Source organism: Henckelia pumila, chromosome 2 (genome assembly GCF_033568475.1).
Source record: "Henckelia pumila isolate YLH828 chromosome 2, ASM3356847v2, whole genome shotgun sequence".
Lineage (NCBI taxonomy): Eukaryota > Viridiplantae > Streptophyta > Magnoliopsida > Lamiales > Gesneriaceae > Henckelia > Henckelia pumila.
The window spans coordinates 192109707-192125993 of NC_133121.1; the positions used below are offsets into that span (position 1 = coordinate 192109707).

Genomic DNA, 16287 nt, shown 5'->3' on the forward strand with positions numbered 1-16287 from the left:
TGAATTAAGTTTAAGCAGCACCAATTATCACTAACGTGTCATGGACAAAAGCAAACACGACGCAAAAAGAGAGACTGTGTTGTGTCAACTTTGACGATTACTTCATCACATGGTTTCTCCAACCCCGCAATATTATCAATGTCATCAATGATAGCCATGGAATTATTAGTCAAGAGCCATCGACGATCGGAATTTGCGCATACAAAAGCATGATGACCGACTTCACTGCAAGAGAAACGATGAAACCCAAGCCCTATGATATATGAACGAACCGACAGAGCAGGAATAACACCTCGTGGAGATTCCAAAAAAAAAAAGAACATCAGAATAACCCTAAGCAAAGACAAGAGGCTACCCGAAAGATTCCTGTGCAATAGGAGTTGATGTGCTTGACAATGGCAGAGCTAGGATTCCAAATCCACTCGGGCTAGAATGTTTTAATGAAAAAATTAAATAATACATAGTAGTTAACATAATGAGTAAGCTATCTATGTGTTTATCGTATTTTAAAAAAGATGCGAATTAACAATATTTTTAATAATTTTTCTATGGAACTCATAAGCTTAAAAAACCTTTGAAAAACTTGGACAATGTAACCGTTTGCATCTCGCAAGAAACTAATGAAGTTTAAAATGAATATCTATAAAATCAGTCAACTTGCCTTTTTCTTGCTTCATGTAGAAATTTGGACTCTGAAAATACGACTCTAGCCTTCTCACGATTAAACGATGCAAAAATCTTTGAAAAACTTTGAGAGAGAATTTCGAACTTGTAGGGGGAAGATGGCGGCTACCAACGTGTAAAGCTGAAAGAAAAAAAAGAAGTTTTGACGCTAACCTATTTGACTACGATAGGTTGAACTCTAATCTTTAAAAGAAAAGCTTATGGACCGCAACTAGCCCATAAAGTTTAAAATATAACTTTTTAAAATAATTTTCTTTCCTAAACTTTAAAATTAAATAATATACAATAATTTTAAAACAAAAACTGCATAATAAAAAATTCTTAAAATCTTGCTCGTATGCTAGTCTTGTAGGGACCCGATCCAGATCACCTACTAAATAACTTATTAAGCATGCAATTAAAGACAATCTTAAAACAATAATCTAACAGCGGAAATAAAATGAGTTTAACAATCCCAAACCGACAGTATACAACCGATGACTAAAAACCCAAAATAGAAATGGTGTTATACAACCAAATCAAAAACAATATCAAAACCTACTGAAACAACCCTACAACAGGAAGCACAACACTGTAGCCACGGGTACACTCTCAACCATGCCTCGAACCACTAGTCTCGCCCAACCTAAGCCTTGTCCCGTCGAATGGGATGTCCAAGAAAACACAATAACAAGGACGTGAGCGAACTACGCTCAAAACATAAGCACGAGTATACAAATCTACTATGATGCATGCAAATGACGGTGTACTGGTCAATTGCCTAGTTCTGCTCAGTCTAGGCGCCAATGAGTGTATGGTATCATCTGGGACCAACTCCGCTGGGTACATCCACACACTCGCCAAGGATCACCGTAGAGTTAGTCTCCGTTATCACGGCATCTCACGATGTCCAACAATATATACATTTAGGTGTCCAACAATATATCAAGAACGTAGGGCTGAGAGACGCTACTCAAATGGCTATCTTGAAGGAGATTCGGCTCAACATGAATATGCTAATGCAACTTAATGTATAAAGAAGTAAAACATGGATACATGGCACGTAAGATGCAACATATAAGCATGTATACTCGTTGGCAATCTCAGTCAGTACTTACGTATCTCTCTAAGACAGTCCTAGCAATATCAGTCTAGTGTCCAAGCCTACAAGCAAACAATCATTGAATCACTAAAGTTGGTCTAAAAGCCTTAACTAGGCTAATAAATACTTTCTATTACTACTAGAGATCTCGGACTATACATACGTTAGTCGTCAGCCTTTTGCTTTCGAAGGTCCCAACTCTTGAGCACTGCTCTGTAGCTCATCCGGAGGCGCCTATTTGTTGGAGAACTTTTAAACATTTTATATCAAAAAACGAGAGTTTTTCTCAAACTTTAACTTCATTTATGTCTCGGTTCAAATTAATTGGTATCTAAAATCATTTTCTCGCTCTAACATGCCTCCTAGTCGTCTTGTCATGAGAAACAACGATGTAATGTTCGAAAATTTGTAATTTCACTCACGAGAATTTAATTAATTATTATAAAAATTATGAGTTTAAATATTTAAATTTTGAATGTTTTATGTAAAAGTTATTTTTTTATGTTTATCAAGTATGATTATAATGCTGGTGACAGAAGAGAATCGAGACTTGTAGTAACTCGTATCCCGTTTTACGAGATTAAATGGCAAAACATGGCTAAATAATCATAATCCTAATTAGCCAGATGTTTATTTGGATCAGAAATTTAGAGTTGGTCTTCGTAACCATCGATCCCTCCGAACTGGGTTCGGAAGCACCGAACTAGAAGCTAAGCAGTTTGGAAGCTGAGGGTGAGATCAGAACCACCAAACGTTATATAAACTAGCAACAAATGCACATTCATGCGTTTGTAAAATAAATGTTATTTTTATATGTATTTTTTTGTGGGTAGAGTTGGTAGAAGGTTTAGTGGATAATGAATATGAAAGAGATGATAGATTAAAATCAAAACAAAAGTTGATGTCCTCTAAAAAAGCAATTAAGAGCTTCTCAACTATTATTAAATAGTAAAAATAGCAGTGATAAATTAAGGTAGCGCTTGAGAGCAAGAAAAAGCGTAGAAATGCTATGAAACACCACTTGATGCCATCCTAAAATTTCATTTTTTAAAAAAAGGAGAAAAAAAAAAAACAAACACCGCAACCTGCATTCGTAAAACAAACGCAACTCTTCCAAACTTGGCCATAACTCCAACGGAGGGAGAAAGATGGAGGGATGGGACCCAACAACGAAATCGTCGCTGACCCAGATCCCTCTACTCTCCGTGAAAGCGGGCCCACGCGACGGCGGCGCGTGGACGCAGCGTTTGAAGGAGGAGTACAAGGCGCTGATTGCGTACACCTCGATGAACAAATCCAAAGACAACGATTGGTTCCGGATCTCCGCCGCCAATCCCGAAGGAACCCGGTGGACGGGCAAGTGTTGGTATATCCACAATCTTCTTAAATATGAGTTCGACCTGCAGTTCGATATTCCGGTCACCTATCCTGCTACCGCGCCTGAAATCGAATTGCCTCAGCTCGATGGAAAAACGCAGAAGGTTTTTTCTTCTTCTTTAATTATTATTATTATTATTATTATTATTATTATTATTATTATTATTATTATTATTATTATTTTAATGATCTTTCGGAATTCAGTTTGGTTTTTTGACGGGTTCCTAGAGAGTTTGTTTTGCACAGAATTAGAACTGAATTTCATTTAATCACATAATGCTATTGCTAGTTCAAAATTTTAGGGTTCAGTTCCTTTATACTCAATTCTGTTTGAGTCCCTGTTTCTTGATTTTTGTTTTATGATTTTTATTGTTCCAACAAGCAATTATTAAATATGACTCAAGTTTTATTGGTTGTTGTTGATTCGTACTTTATCTCCTCATCAATATGGGAGTAATAAATGATAAATAAAAGATGAAATGCAACACATAGCAAGGTGTAAATATCACGAATTAGGTGCAGAAATAATGGTGCAGTGTCAGTTGAGAGGTTCTCTCTTCTATTGTTTAAGTCCCAGTATTGGTGCTTCCATAAGATTTCATGCCAGGGACATCTGTCTACATGGTCTGAGTAGTTTTCAAAAATATAGATATTGCTCACAATTCATGTCATATATAGGATTAAGGATAGTAAGTGGAAGTGGTTTTTACTGAGCCAATGCGTGCGGGGTGCCTTCCGAAAATGGACATGCTATATCGCTCATGTTGGCTTTACAAGTTATCGTGTCGTGGTTCTCTGTCTATGAAAAGACTTCTCACTTTTTAGACTAGTGCTATAGACTGGGCTTTTCTACCGTGGTTGTCTCTTATCATATTGTTATTTTTTCGAAATCGTCTTCATCTTTTTCTCGTCATGGATAGTACAGTGCAATATCTCATCTTCATTTTTTTCTTTTCTGTTGATGTTGCGTTTAATATCTTTGGTTTTTTACTTTCGATCATCTTCTTTCCAAAGCAGACATTGTGATGTTTAAAACTCTGATTTTCATTTTTTGTATGTATTATGTAGATGTATAGAGGAGGAAAAATATGTCTAACAGTGCATTTCAAGCCGCTTTGGGCCAAAAACTGGTAATTTCAACTCGGTTTCTCAGTTTTTCTTGATTTGTTTTGGGTTTAATTTATGGAAATTTACTTATTATTAAATTGTGTAACTTTGTGGGTGATGGCATTGTTTGAAAGGGATGGTTACTTTATAGTATATTAGATATTAGATTCTAACTAGTTTGTATTTTCTTGGAAATTCATTTGATTTGCCAGGGTTGTGTTTCTTATGCTAAATTTAGATGTAAAATTTTTGCAGCCCTTTTATTAGAAAAGAAAAAGAAAAAGAAATGATGAAATTGGTGACTGCCGTTTTTATGTTTATAATTTTGAGATGAACTTGAAATTGAATGACATGTGGTAGTTAATATGTGTTTGGGCACACGGGGAAGTAACTAGGCTATGTCTTACGTTTGTAATTTTCTTCTGCTTATATATGGCCACCATTATAAAAATGTTTAATAATGTCATCGTAAGATTTGAAACTGGCATTAGTTACCACGAAATATTGAGTGGTAAATGTATCTGGTTCATGATCGGGTTACATGCCGCAATTGTGGTTGGTTTTTTCTTGGTATGGTGGCTAACTGGGGTTTGGTCTCTCATGATCCGTTGCTTTGATAGTCAAATTAATTATTGGGTTTAATAATAATTAGTTAGGTTCCTTGTTGAGGATGATTTGGAACAGGAACTACTTTTGAAAGTGAGGGCAAGGTAAGTTGGGACATATTTGTTCCTGGGTCCTAAATTTTAAACCTTTAATCCTGAATAAAGGTATTTTGGTCCAGCTATCAGTACAATTTGTAGCCCCTAGAACTGATTTGTAACAACATAAATTCAAAATAAAAAACGTTATACTTGATCATTAACTGGAGTTACAACCAAATGGCTGTATGAAAGCATCGATTTCAGTAATTTAAGCTCCTCCACAATTTAAAATTCATTTTGGTACTAGTGCATGATGTCCACTTCTTTACCTCCTTGATTATCTCTCCTCAGTCGTTTTGCAACCACCAACTAGACAACAAGATCAAGAAACAGATCAAGTTTAATGTAAAGGAAAATTTCAATATATTATTGTACAATGACATAATGTTTTTCCAGAAATTAATCTCTACACACGTAATACTCTCTCCTCTCCCTAGTGAAGTTAGTAAACTGTCTCTAATCAAGGAATTACTAAATACCTTAGCTACCTTGCCAGTCACTTTTTATTCCCCTCACCAACATGTGTTCCCTTCCTCTATTCTCTTGGCCCGTGACAAATACCCTCATCACCAACATTCTTGTCCTTTACTAATCTAAGCTAAAACGTAGTTTATTAACAAACATATGTGGCGATTGTATCACATTATTTTGATCAACTAATTTAGAACAATTGCTTATTCTAATTGCTTATAGTTCTTTATAATGTAACGATGAATTTAGTCATTTATTTTTATATTACTTTATGTTGATATAGTTGAACATTTTCACCAATTACTCTTCCATGACATACATCCGTTCATTTTTTTGAGCATCACATTTAAAATATTACGACTATAGTTAAAACAACAATGTATAGGAGGAGAATAAAACACCGGCTCAAATTTGTACAACTGAAGTTGCTTTCGAACTCCCAACCAAATAAGAACCAACCAATGGATTACCTGAAAGCACATGCGATAAATATAATCTTGGGAACTTACTTATAAATGACCAACACGAACCTTTTGAAAAGAGCGAAGAAGAAGAGTGTAGTTCAAGGTAGAGCACGAGACAGAGCTGCATGAGTAGAGCTCCTGCTGCACGTGGTTGGACAAGAGCGGGTGTGAATGTAGAAGATACGCATTGACAGAAACATTTTACTATTTTTTATCATTAATAATTGTTTCAACCTTTTCTACAAAGAACTAAATAGTCTCCTAAATGTTGTGAAAATTGCTAAGGACAACAAACAGACGGCCGTGTAGAATATGTTCTTCTATACACCATGTAGTGTGGTTTACGAACCACAACCATGTCCATTATCTACGAAGTAGTAATCACGCAGTTTATTTTCATGACATAGTAAAATATTATTGTATGTTTAGTAAAAACATTTAGTTACTTGTATTGTCTCGTTATTTCTTTTTTCTTCTTTTTCTACAAGGACATCTAGACACATGTTAGTGCTTATGAGAACTTATAACATGATAAGGTTCTCACACATTTCGAACATTATTAAGTTATTGGTTATATGATTTTTCACGTGAGATTTGTAGATTTTAATTTACTTATATATTAAGTTGTTGGTAGTTATTTTTCGATAACGACATATTCCTTTCATGTTTTTTTATTAATAAAAACAGAAATAATTATTCTTGGGTATGTATTACGGAGCACTTCAGGGAAAAATTGAAAAAAAAATGTTCTTACATACTGTTTTAGTGGTTGGAAGTGTGAAAGTAAAAGAAGATGAAATGCGAAACTATTATTTGATGATGCAGGATAACTACGACAATATAGGTTTTAGTATTCCTCTTAGTTTCATTTGATCGAGATTTCTTGTTCCAATGTTTTTGGTTACCACTTAAATTTGTAAATCTTTCGTTCATGGATTTATAAATGACAACAAAAAACATTGAAACAAAAACACTCGAGTCAAATGACATTATGAGGAATATTTGAAACCCATGTTAATTGTCGTAATTGTTCTGTATTATTAAATAATTATTATCTATTTTCTCATTCTGTCATTCGTTTAGTTTCAAACTTCCAACCACTAAAACAACATGATAAGATCATTCTTTTTCAAATTCTTCTTGAAGTGCTCATTAATATGTAGATTAGGAATAATTGATTTTTATTAATCAAATGAAAGTGAAAGAAATATGTTACAATCTATAAATAACCATAAACAACTTAATATATAAGTAAATTTACCGTTTTCATTCTACAAGTGCACGTGGATAGCCATATAAATAATGACTGGATACTATTCCAAACAGGTTAGAACCTCATTATGTTCTAAGCGCTAAATGATATCTAGGTGTCCTTGTAAAAATAAAAGTGAATAATGAGACAATACGACTATACAAGTAACTAACTTGGTATTAAAGATATACTTATATTTTACCACATCATCAAATTGAGCGACGTGATTCCTCTTTCGTAGATAATGCATATTGTTATAATTAGTAAACCACGCTCCATAGCGTATAGAAGAACATCTTCTACGCAATTGCCCCTTTTGTTGCCTACTTCCCTTGGCAATTTTCACAACATCAGGAAAAGTATTTAGTTATTTGTAGAGAAAGTCAAAACATTTATTAATGCCGAAAAAATTCGGAAAATGTTAATCTTAACGCCTATCTTCTTCCGTCCAAATAGGTTCAGCATGAGCTCTACCCGTATGTACAACTTCAATACCCCTTACTCTGTCTTGAATTTCACCCTCATTCCTCCCTTTTCTCTCCACGTCACTGAAAGACAGTTGGATTTGGCCATTTACATGTAAGTTCCCATAATTATTTTTATTGGATATGCCACTGGTTGATTCTAATGTGTTTGGAAGCATAGAAGCAACTTCAGATGTACAAATCTGATATGCTTGATTTCTTTCCATCTGTAGGATTTTTTAAGGTGATGCGCCATAAAAACTATAAAATTATTGCATCCTTTTAGAAGAGTAATTAGTCAAAATTCTTAATATTGCACTAAGTTCATCGTCACATTCTGAAAAACTATAAACAATTAAAATGAATATTAGTTCTAAATTAGTATGTTCATGAAAATCATGAGATACAATCGCCACGTGTGGATGTAATAACCAAGTTTTGCTTAGATCAGGTGAATAAGTACAACACCAAGGTATATGATAAGTGAGCAAATGATAGGAAAAACAATTGGTTTGCAAACTCATAAATAAAAAACCAATATAAGAAATAATTACGTTTAATATTAAAGTGATGGATGAGATAATCATAAAACCTTTGCAATTTAATGGAAGTATTAAAAACCACAAATTCGTATCGAAATGCAATATATGTTTCAAACATTCAATAATATATATTGAAAAATAACATCACTAAAAACACTTGTACAATGAAACACAAATCTAATAAATTTAATAAATGCAACATAAAATGAGATGTACCAAAGGGTTATCCATGTGTACCTTTTCTTACACGACTATAGATTTTAAATCCACTATTTCTACATAAATAATGTTTATATATCATTAAAATTTCAAAGAAGATAGTATACAAAAGATACCAAAAGATAAATTAAACATAAAAAAAATTAATTTCCGGGGAGTACCATGCACCCCTTATGGAATAATCGTCCATCATTAACTATTTATTGCGAAAATTGTAATTCCCTCTTGCTCAGGTTTTGTTTGATTGCTTGCAACATCGGATCTTGATCAATTTCTCTTCTTTTACATCATCAAATTCCATCTACACCAACAGAAACTTATTTGGTCGTTTGTTCCCCCCTTCCATTCTTCATTATGCATTTCTCCCTGCTTAATATTTAACATCGAACTTGTATTGCTATCCTATGTTGATCTGGAGTGGTTACTCTATTCTGTCGCAAGCTACTCAAGGACTTATGATCCATCATACATTTAACTTTTTCCCTGCAAATAAAGTCTCAAATGTTGCATCGCCAACACCAACTCGTCGTACGTGGGCTTTGATAGTGCCCTTTTTGCGGGTTCGCCCTCCTGTGATAAAACAACCTTGTACCCCTCCCAAATGCATCACATTGACTAAAAACTCCTTGTTTTCAGTCTAGCAATATTAGTATGTGTGTAGTGCTGATGATCTCCTTTCATTTCTCAAACACCTTTTAGGCCTCCTCGTTTCATCTGAAATTGTGTTTCGTCAACAACCTTGTCAATGATTTAACAATCATACCATAACCCTTTTTGAATTTTCGGTGATACCTAGATAAACCAAAGAATCCACAAACCCCTTTTGAATTATGTGGCATGGGCTCCATTGACACATTGTCAACCTATGTTGCGCGGGTGGGTATCGTATCGGATTCGACATGGATATGGTGGTACGGAAAATTATGAAAATGTAAGACGATACGGTATTAAAAAATATATAAATATATTATATAAATGTATTGATATAAATTTTGTATTAATATTATATTAAAAATAAAAAATTGCTAGAACTGATGGGCGGCGGGCGGCGAACTTCATAGGAGTGATACTGAGATGATCGACGATGAGAGAAGCCGAGCAGAAAAGAACAGGAATGAACGACTAATTTAGGGCTTTTTAGGCCCAATTCATTTTTATTTATTTATTAATTAATAATTAGTCCTCAATAATTTAGTTTTTTTCTAATTAACCCCTAAAACTCTTAATTATTTTCAATTTCGCCCACACATACCCGGAAAATGTGTCCTTGCCGTATCCTAGTCGTATCCACAACATATCTGCCCGGTCAAACTTAAAAAAAGTCAATGACACGGATTTTGCCGTATCCGACCGCCTATCGGCGTGCCATACCCGTACCCATGTCCGATACTTTAGAAATGTTGTTTTGGGAGCATCCGTGCTACATAGGTGTCAACCTTCCCCAAGTGGCAAGTTCTGAAATAATATAGCCCAGATAGTCTATCACCTTCGACCAAAATTGGCATTTCTTTCTATTGAGCGCTGACTGATCAAGTGACAGTACCTTCAAAACGGTTTGTAGGCGCAACAAATGGTAGGCCCAACTCCCAAGACCTGTTATAAGTCAAAATATTGTTGATGAATACCAGGACACTTCCGGATGCAGAACCTGAACACCTAATTCATGGTTGTGTGGAACGTAGTTGTAACATTCTTCAGCCCCGAAAGGTATCTCAAGAAATTCATAGTGGCCTACATGACTCCTAGAATCTTTTTCTGAAAAATGTCTTTAGGCCAAATCTTATCTCTATTTGATGTAGCCTGGTCTCAAGTCTAACTTGGAAGAAAGCGTAGCTCCAGAAAACTCATCTAAACAATTCATTGATCACTGGATAAATATTTCGTTCCGGTGATAGAGTAATTGTTAGATGAACTTCATAGAACACCATATTTTTTCCAAGTTGAACTTGAAATCGGGTTATCATGAAATAACAATTGGCTTGAAGATATTCCTATAACCACTTTTAGAACTTACGCCCTTGACGTTTCAGGCACTCATGATGTGTTTAGGTTCTCTCTAAAGAAATGCATCCGAGTATTCCTTAATATTATTTTGATAAACAACTCATTGGTTGATCATTTATCTCATTTGTAGAGATTGTTATTAAATCAGCTCTTGTTAAGTAGGAAGAAATGCCAGTTTGGACTGCAAGAAGTGTATATTTGGGGCATATTATATTATATCAGCATAAGGAATGGTTATAGATGCAAAAAGGATCGACAATATGAAGTGGCCCACACCTCAAATCACAAAAGAAGTAAGGGGTTCTTGGGTTTGAATTGGCATTATTGGAGATTCATTGAAGGGAACGTAATGGTTATTAAACATTAACTGAGTTGTTGAATAAAAACAACTTTAGGTTGAACAAGGAGGTGCGTGCTATATGCTTTTTGAAGGGACAGAGGAAATTTTAGTTCAGCACCCATTTAAAAAAGCCAACTTAGCATGGAAATTTTGATTGAATGTGATGCTTCTGGGAAGGATGTAAGGGCCTGTATTATCACAAGAGGGCAGACCAATTGCATTCTTCAGCAAAGCCTCCACATGAGTAATTAATGGCTTTAGTTATTGCTATACAACATTGGCGACCATCCTTACCAAGAAGAAGATTTGTGGTAATGATTTATCAGAAACCATTGAGAAGCTTGTCGAAACAGTGATCACCACCCCCGACCAACATTATCGGATAGTTGGATAGCCAAATTGATGGGCTATGAATTTGAATTTAAATATATAGGGGATGAGTAATTGTGACTGATGGCTTATCAAGGAGGGAAGGGGAAACGGAGCCTTAATTTTAATTGCTGCGTTGTGCTGCATGCAAAATTTTATGGGGTTTAGAGTCAGATTTTGGTCGGTGATGGAAGAGTTTCACAGCACACAGATGAGGGGACACATTCAGGTGCATTTGGAACCATGAAAAGAATTGCGAATAATATTTTTTGGAGGTTATGAAGCAAGATTTATATTTTTTTGTGGCTGAATGTGATGAACGTCAAAGACAAAAGGTATCAAGGCACAACTCCAGCTGGTTTATTGTAGCCTTTACCTATTGGTAATGCGGTAGTGGATTTTATTACACTGTTGCCAAAGAAGAAAAGGTACGATGTCATTATGGTTGTAGCTGATGGATTGACAAAATATGGTCATTTCATTATGCTAAAGAATCCATTAATTGTTAAGTTGGTAGCTGAAGCATTCATCAAAGATGTGGTCAGGTTACATGGCATTCCTCAATCTATCTCAAGTGACAGGGACCCTATATTCATGGGCATTTTTTGTCCAGATATTTCAGATTGCATTGTACAAAGTTACAAATGAGTTCCTCATATCATCCGGAAATGGATGAACAATCGGAGGTCCTAAATCGTTGTTTGGAGAAATGTCTATAATGCTATGCTTCGGAACAACCCAGTATGTGGTCGCATTGGATCCCATAGTCGGAATATTGGTACATCAGTTAGCTGTAGGAACCACACATTCAAGGCTGTTTGTGGGAGGAAACCACCCATCTTGATTCAATTTTTTCCCGGGGGAAATACAGGTGGCGCAATTTCTCAAGAATTACAAAATTTAGATGGGTTATTATAACGGTTAAAATTTAACTTACAACGAGCTCATCGCAGAGGTGTATTATTCGGGTTGGTGTGATGGTTTTTGTAAAGTTTAAACCCTATCGGCGACCATCAGTGAGTTAAAGGATCAACATAAAATTAGTTTCTAGATTTTTTAGGCCATTTAGCACTATACAGAAGGTTGGAAAGGATGCCATCAAGCTTCAATTGTCACCAGGCTCAAGGATTCACCGTGTTTCATGCTGTGTCTCAAAAACTTTGGGGCTATAACCACAGGAAAGAAAACTACCCAGTGAGATGGAAGAAGCCTTTTCTAGTGATTGTGAACCTGCACGCATCTTGGCTAAAAGGTTTAAGCAATAAGGAGAACCAATTCTACAAGTGTATGAGCAATGGTAAGGACGATCAATTGAGAAGCCACATGGGAAGATGCCACTGAGGTAACCAAACAAATTCCAACTTCAGATTTTTTGGGGGTGGTATTTTATGGCTTAGAGAACAAGGGCCAAGAAAACAAAAATGAAATTGCGCAATTATAAATATATGTTTATTCTAGAAGAAATAAGTGAGCACACTGGGGAGAGGAAAATAGAATGTGAAGTGAAGAGAGTTTACAAATTCGGTTATTTTCTTACTAGAGATAGAGATAAAGAATACCATAGCTGTGGCCAGTAGGGTAAGGGAATGTTGCCTTTTGTACAGAGAATCTTCTCCGGGCTAAACATTTATTCTCCTTTTATCAACCTATGAGAATCAATCACAGTTTGTACAATTTCAGAGCACTTATTATCTGTGAATATTATAGTGACTGTGTCATATTTCTTCTAGAATAAACTTGTTTTGTAGTGGTCCTTCTATTCTTTTTTCTCGGGCTCTATTCTCTAATTCCCTAACAGTCTCACACATGATTCACTGACATAACAGCAATTTAGAATTAAGTGAAACAATTGTGCCAGTTGCGAGTTTAAGTGGTGAGTATTCCAATAATATTATGCTCTCTTGGTAGCAAAGTATACTATTTTCCCCTTTCAGCAATAAATGAACACAAGAAATGTGGAGGATTCTTATTTACACATTTTTAACACCGAAGCACAATTCGGGCTAAAAACATAAATTTAAACCCCAGCATTTCACTCACTGAAATTCTTAGTTTTCTTTGTTTATTTCATTGCTAGTTGGGTAATCAAGTGATCGCTAATGAGATCTATTTGGCCATGTCCACTTTGGTTCGCATTCGCCCTCGAGTTTGGGGCTTGGAAGGTTGACTTAGTACTCTCCTTTTCTGTATTATAATTTATAGTTGAAAGGTAGAGGAATAGTAATTTGCCTGTCCATCATACTTTAAAAGTACCAAATATTATTCTCTTGAGTTTCGATTTGTGATTCTAACTCCATTTCCTGCGTTTTGCTAGTCCTAGGTTTGGTATAGCACATGCACTTTGTTTGGGTCTTGCTCCGTGGCTTGCTGCAGAAATTCCAATTCTTGTCGATTCTGGAATGATCAAGCACAAAGATGATGCAGCATCATCCAACGAAACTTCGTGACCAACGGCGTCTTGAAGATGTGATATAATAACAAGAAGATTTTAAAATATTTTGCTTAGGCTACATTGTGTAAGCAATTTGGCAACAAACTCATGCTTGTGATTCTTATCTGTCAACCAGTAGCTAGATTAACTTGTAGATCTGTCGTGTTTTGCATGACCATTACCCGTGAATGAATCGATCGGAGCGCATTATATTCGAAAACTCTATCCCGTTAAACTTGAAAAGATTTCAGATGCTATTGGAGTTCAGTCAAATGAAGAGCAAGAATGAATAGTTTTTTTTGTTGGTGTGGTTGAAGAAACAGTGTGCGTAATCGTGCATGTCGGTGGTGGTTCTCACTTTGAGAATTGGGTTTCTAATCATTTACCGAAATGCATGTACATAAATTCATGAGCAATCGAAGAGTGTGGGAGAACGTGTGTATTGAAGCTGGAAGATCTTTAAATTTACACAATAACTCATAGAAATTATTATTATTTATTGTTTATATGAGGATGAGGATCCCCCTACTGTGGGTGCTGTGCCGTTTCCTCCATAGCACACGTGCCTTTTCCTTTTTCTTTTTTGGTTTGTTTTCTCTTTTCTTTCAAAGTTTTGTAATTTTTTTTTAATTCTTTAACTCAACAAGTTTGTTTTTCTTCTTTTTTTTGAAAAACAAAAAACAAAATTGGCTTTATTTTTTATTTTCTAATTTATCCAATTTTCCTTTTCAATTTTTTAATCCAATTTGCTTGTTTTTTAAAAAAAAATTTGTGCCTTCAATTTCTACATGTTCAACTCGTTTATTTTTTCTTTTCAATTTAAGTTTTTCTAAATTTACAATAAATAAGTAAAAATTCCGAAATTTTGGGACCTGAATATTCTGGAACGTGAACCCGACATATTTTGAGACTTGAATATTTCGGACCGCGAATATTCGGGATTTCTCGGGTAGGGAGAATAAATTCAGAATTTTTTTTAGTTTTCAAGATTTCGTTCAAACAACACAAAAAAATGATTATTTATTTAAAAAATGCTATTTAGAAATTTATATTTCTAAATATATAAAATAAATATTCGACTTAAAACATATAATATTTAAAATATTTATGATAATGTTTAAGTTTTTTTGTTAAAAAAAAACATCATACGATATATCATATAATTATTAATAAAATATTATGATAAAAATTACTGGTTAAATTTTAGTAAATAGATTGTCAAATTGCATCTTTTATTCTAAGTATTTGTTCTAATTAGATAATTATAAATATGAATTAATTAAATTATTAATTTAATTTTTAAAAAAGACAGGAAAATAAAATATCATTTTATGATTCTACTATACAATCGTTCTAACAATAAAAAAATTACGTGAATTAAGTCAACAATTAATTGTTATATATGTTGAAGTACAATAATATTTAGCCCAATATATTATTAAAATTATTAATAAAATATATTATAAAATTATTTCAGGAGGGGTCGAGAATCACATCAGGATAAGGTTTTATTCTCGATCTCTCTCCCTATATTAATCTAGACGAAAAAAATTGCAAAAAATCGGTTCGAGAAAATGTTGGGTTGTAGTTTTTTCGGGATGAGAATGAGATGTGATTCAGGAAGGGTCAAAATTTCGAGAATTTTTGTCGCCCCTACAATTTTTGTAAAAAGAAATAAAATTAGATAAATTAAAAAATAATAAAAGCCAATTTTTTTTATTAAAAAAAGAATGAAAGAAGAAACCTATCGAGTAATTTGAGTTAAACATACAAAAAATACAAAAACTTGAAAGGAAAAAAAAAAAACAACAAAAAAAAAAGGGACAAAAAAAGAAAAAGGAAGTGTGTTGTGGAGGAAACGGTGTAAAAATGTAAATAATAAAATAAAAAATTCATATATTTTTACTTAGATCTATAAATACATATATTATTTAAATTGGTATTTGTATTTAATTTTATTTTCATATACTTTATTTGTTATTTATTTGTGAAAAGATCATGTACTTTATTTGTAACATCCATGTCGTGACTCGTGAATTTCGGTTGATTTGCCTTGTGCACTCCTATAATTAGGGATGTAAATGAACCGAACGGTTCGCGAGCTATTCGGAGCTCGACTCGGTAGAAAGCTCGTTCGAGCTCGTTCATTAAGCTTATCGAGCCGAGCCCGAGCTTAATTTTGAACTCGAAAATTTTCACGAGCCGAGTTTGAGCTTAAAGATGTTTGGGTCGTGAGATCGCGAACATGTTTGTTAATGGGCTCGGGAGCCCGAGCTCGGGATCGGCTTGTTTAGGAGGCTCGCTAGTATGGGCTCGAGCTCGGCTCGTTTAGGAGGCTCGCGAGCTCCAGATTGGGCTTGGCTCGTTTTGGAGGCTCGCGAATATGTTCATTAAATTTATGTGGCTTTATCTAATTTGAGTTTGAGTAGACAAATAAAAAATATTAATATTAGTGCAAATGACATGATTAGAACATAATACTTTGTTGGAATAAAGATGAATTTACAATATATAGGATGCAGCCACAATTTGTATTTTTTATTTTAACTTTAAAATCATTGTATTAAAATTCTCTTAAAAACACAATAAATAAAATATTTATATGTGCAATATTACTAATGAATGACAATTCAATCAATACATTTTTAAAAAACTGAAATAACATTTTTATTTAAAATGTCTTACGAGAATTAAAACAATATGTGATAGATGAATGATATTAAAAAAATTTTGTTAACAGAAGTTGTGAAATTTTCTAAATTAAATTTGTTGAGTTAA

General features: G+C 34.2%; 1 protein-coding gene across 1 annotated transcript; it reads left to right on the forward strand.

Annotated features, from left to right (window-relative positions):
- Positions 1 to 2813: 2813 nt before the first annotated feature.
- LOC140882925 (ubiquitin-fold modifier-conjugating enzyme 1) lies at positions 2814 to 13846 on the forward strand. Its single transcript, XM_073289187.1, has 3 exons — positions 2814 to 3246; positions 4211 to 4272; positions 13393 to 13846. Exons 1-3 carry the CDS (start codon positions 2914 to 2916, stop codon positions 13523 to 13525), a joined length of 528 nt encoding a protein of 175 aa, XP_073145288.1. The 5' UTR covers positions 2814 to 2913; the 3' UTR covers positions 13526 to 13846.
- The last annotated feature ends 2441 nt before the right edge of the window (positions 13847 to 16287 follow it).

Excerpts from the sequence above, each read along its gene's own strand:
- LOC140882925 (XM_073289187.1), top strand. The coding sequence starts at position 2,914 with ATGGAGGGATGGGACCCAACAACGAAATCGTCGCTGACCCAGATCCCT. Across the intron at positions 3,247-4,210 it reads TCGATGGAAAAACGCAGAAG|ATGTATAGAGGAGGAAAAAT; the intron begins GTTTTTTCTTCT and ends TGTATTATGTAG. Across the intron at positions 4,273-13,392 it reads CCGCTTTGGGCCAAAAACTG|TCCTAGGTTTGGTATAGCAC; the intron begins GTAATTTCAACT and ends GCGTTTTGCTAG.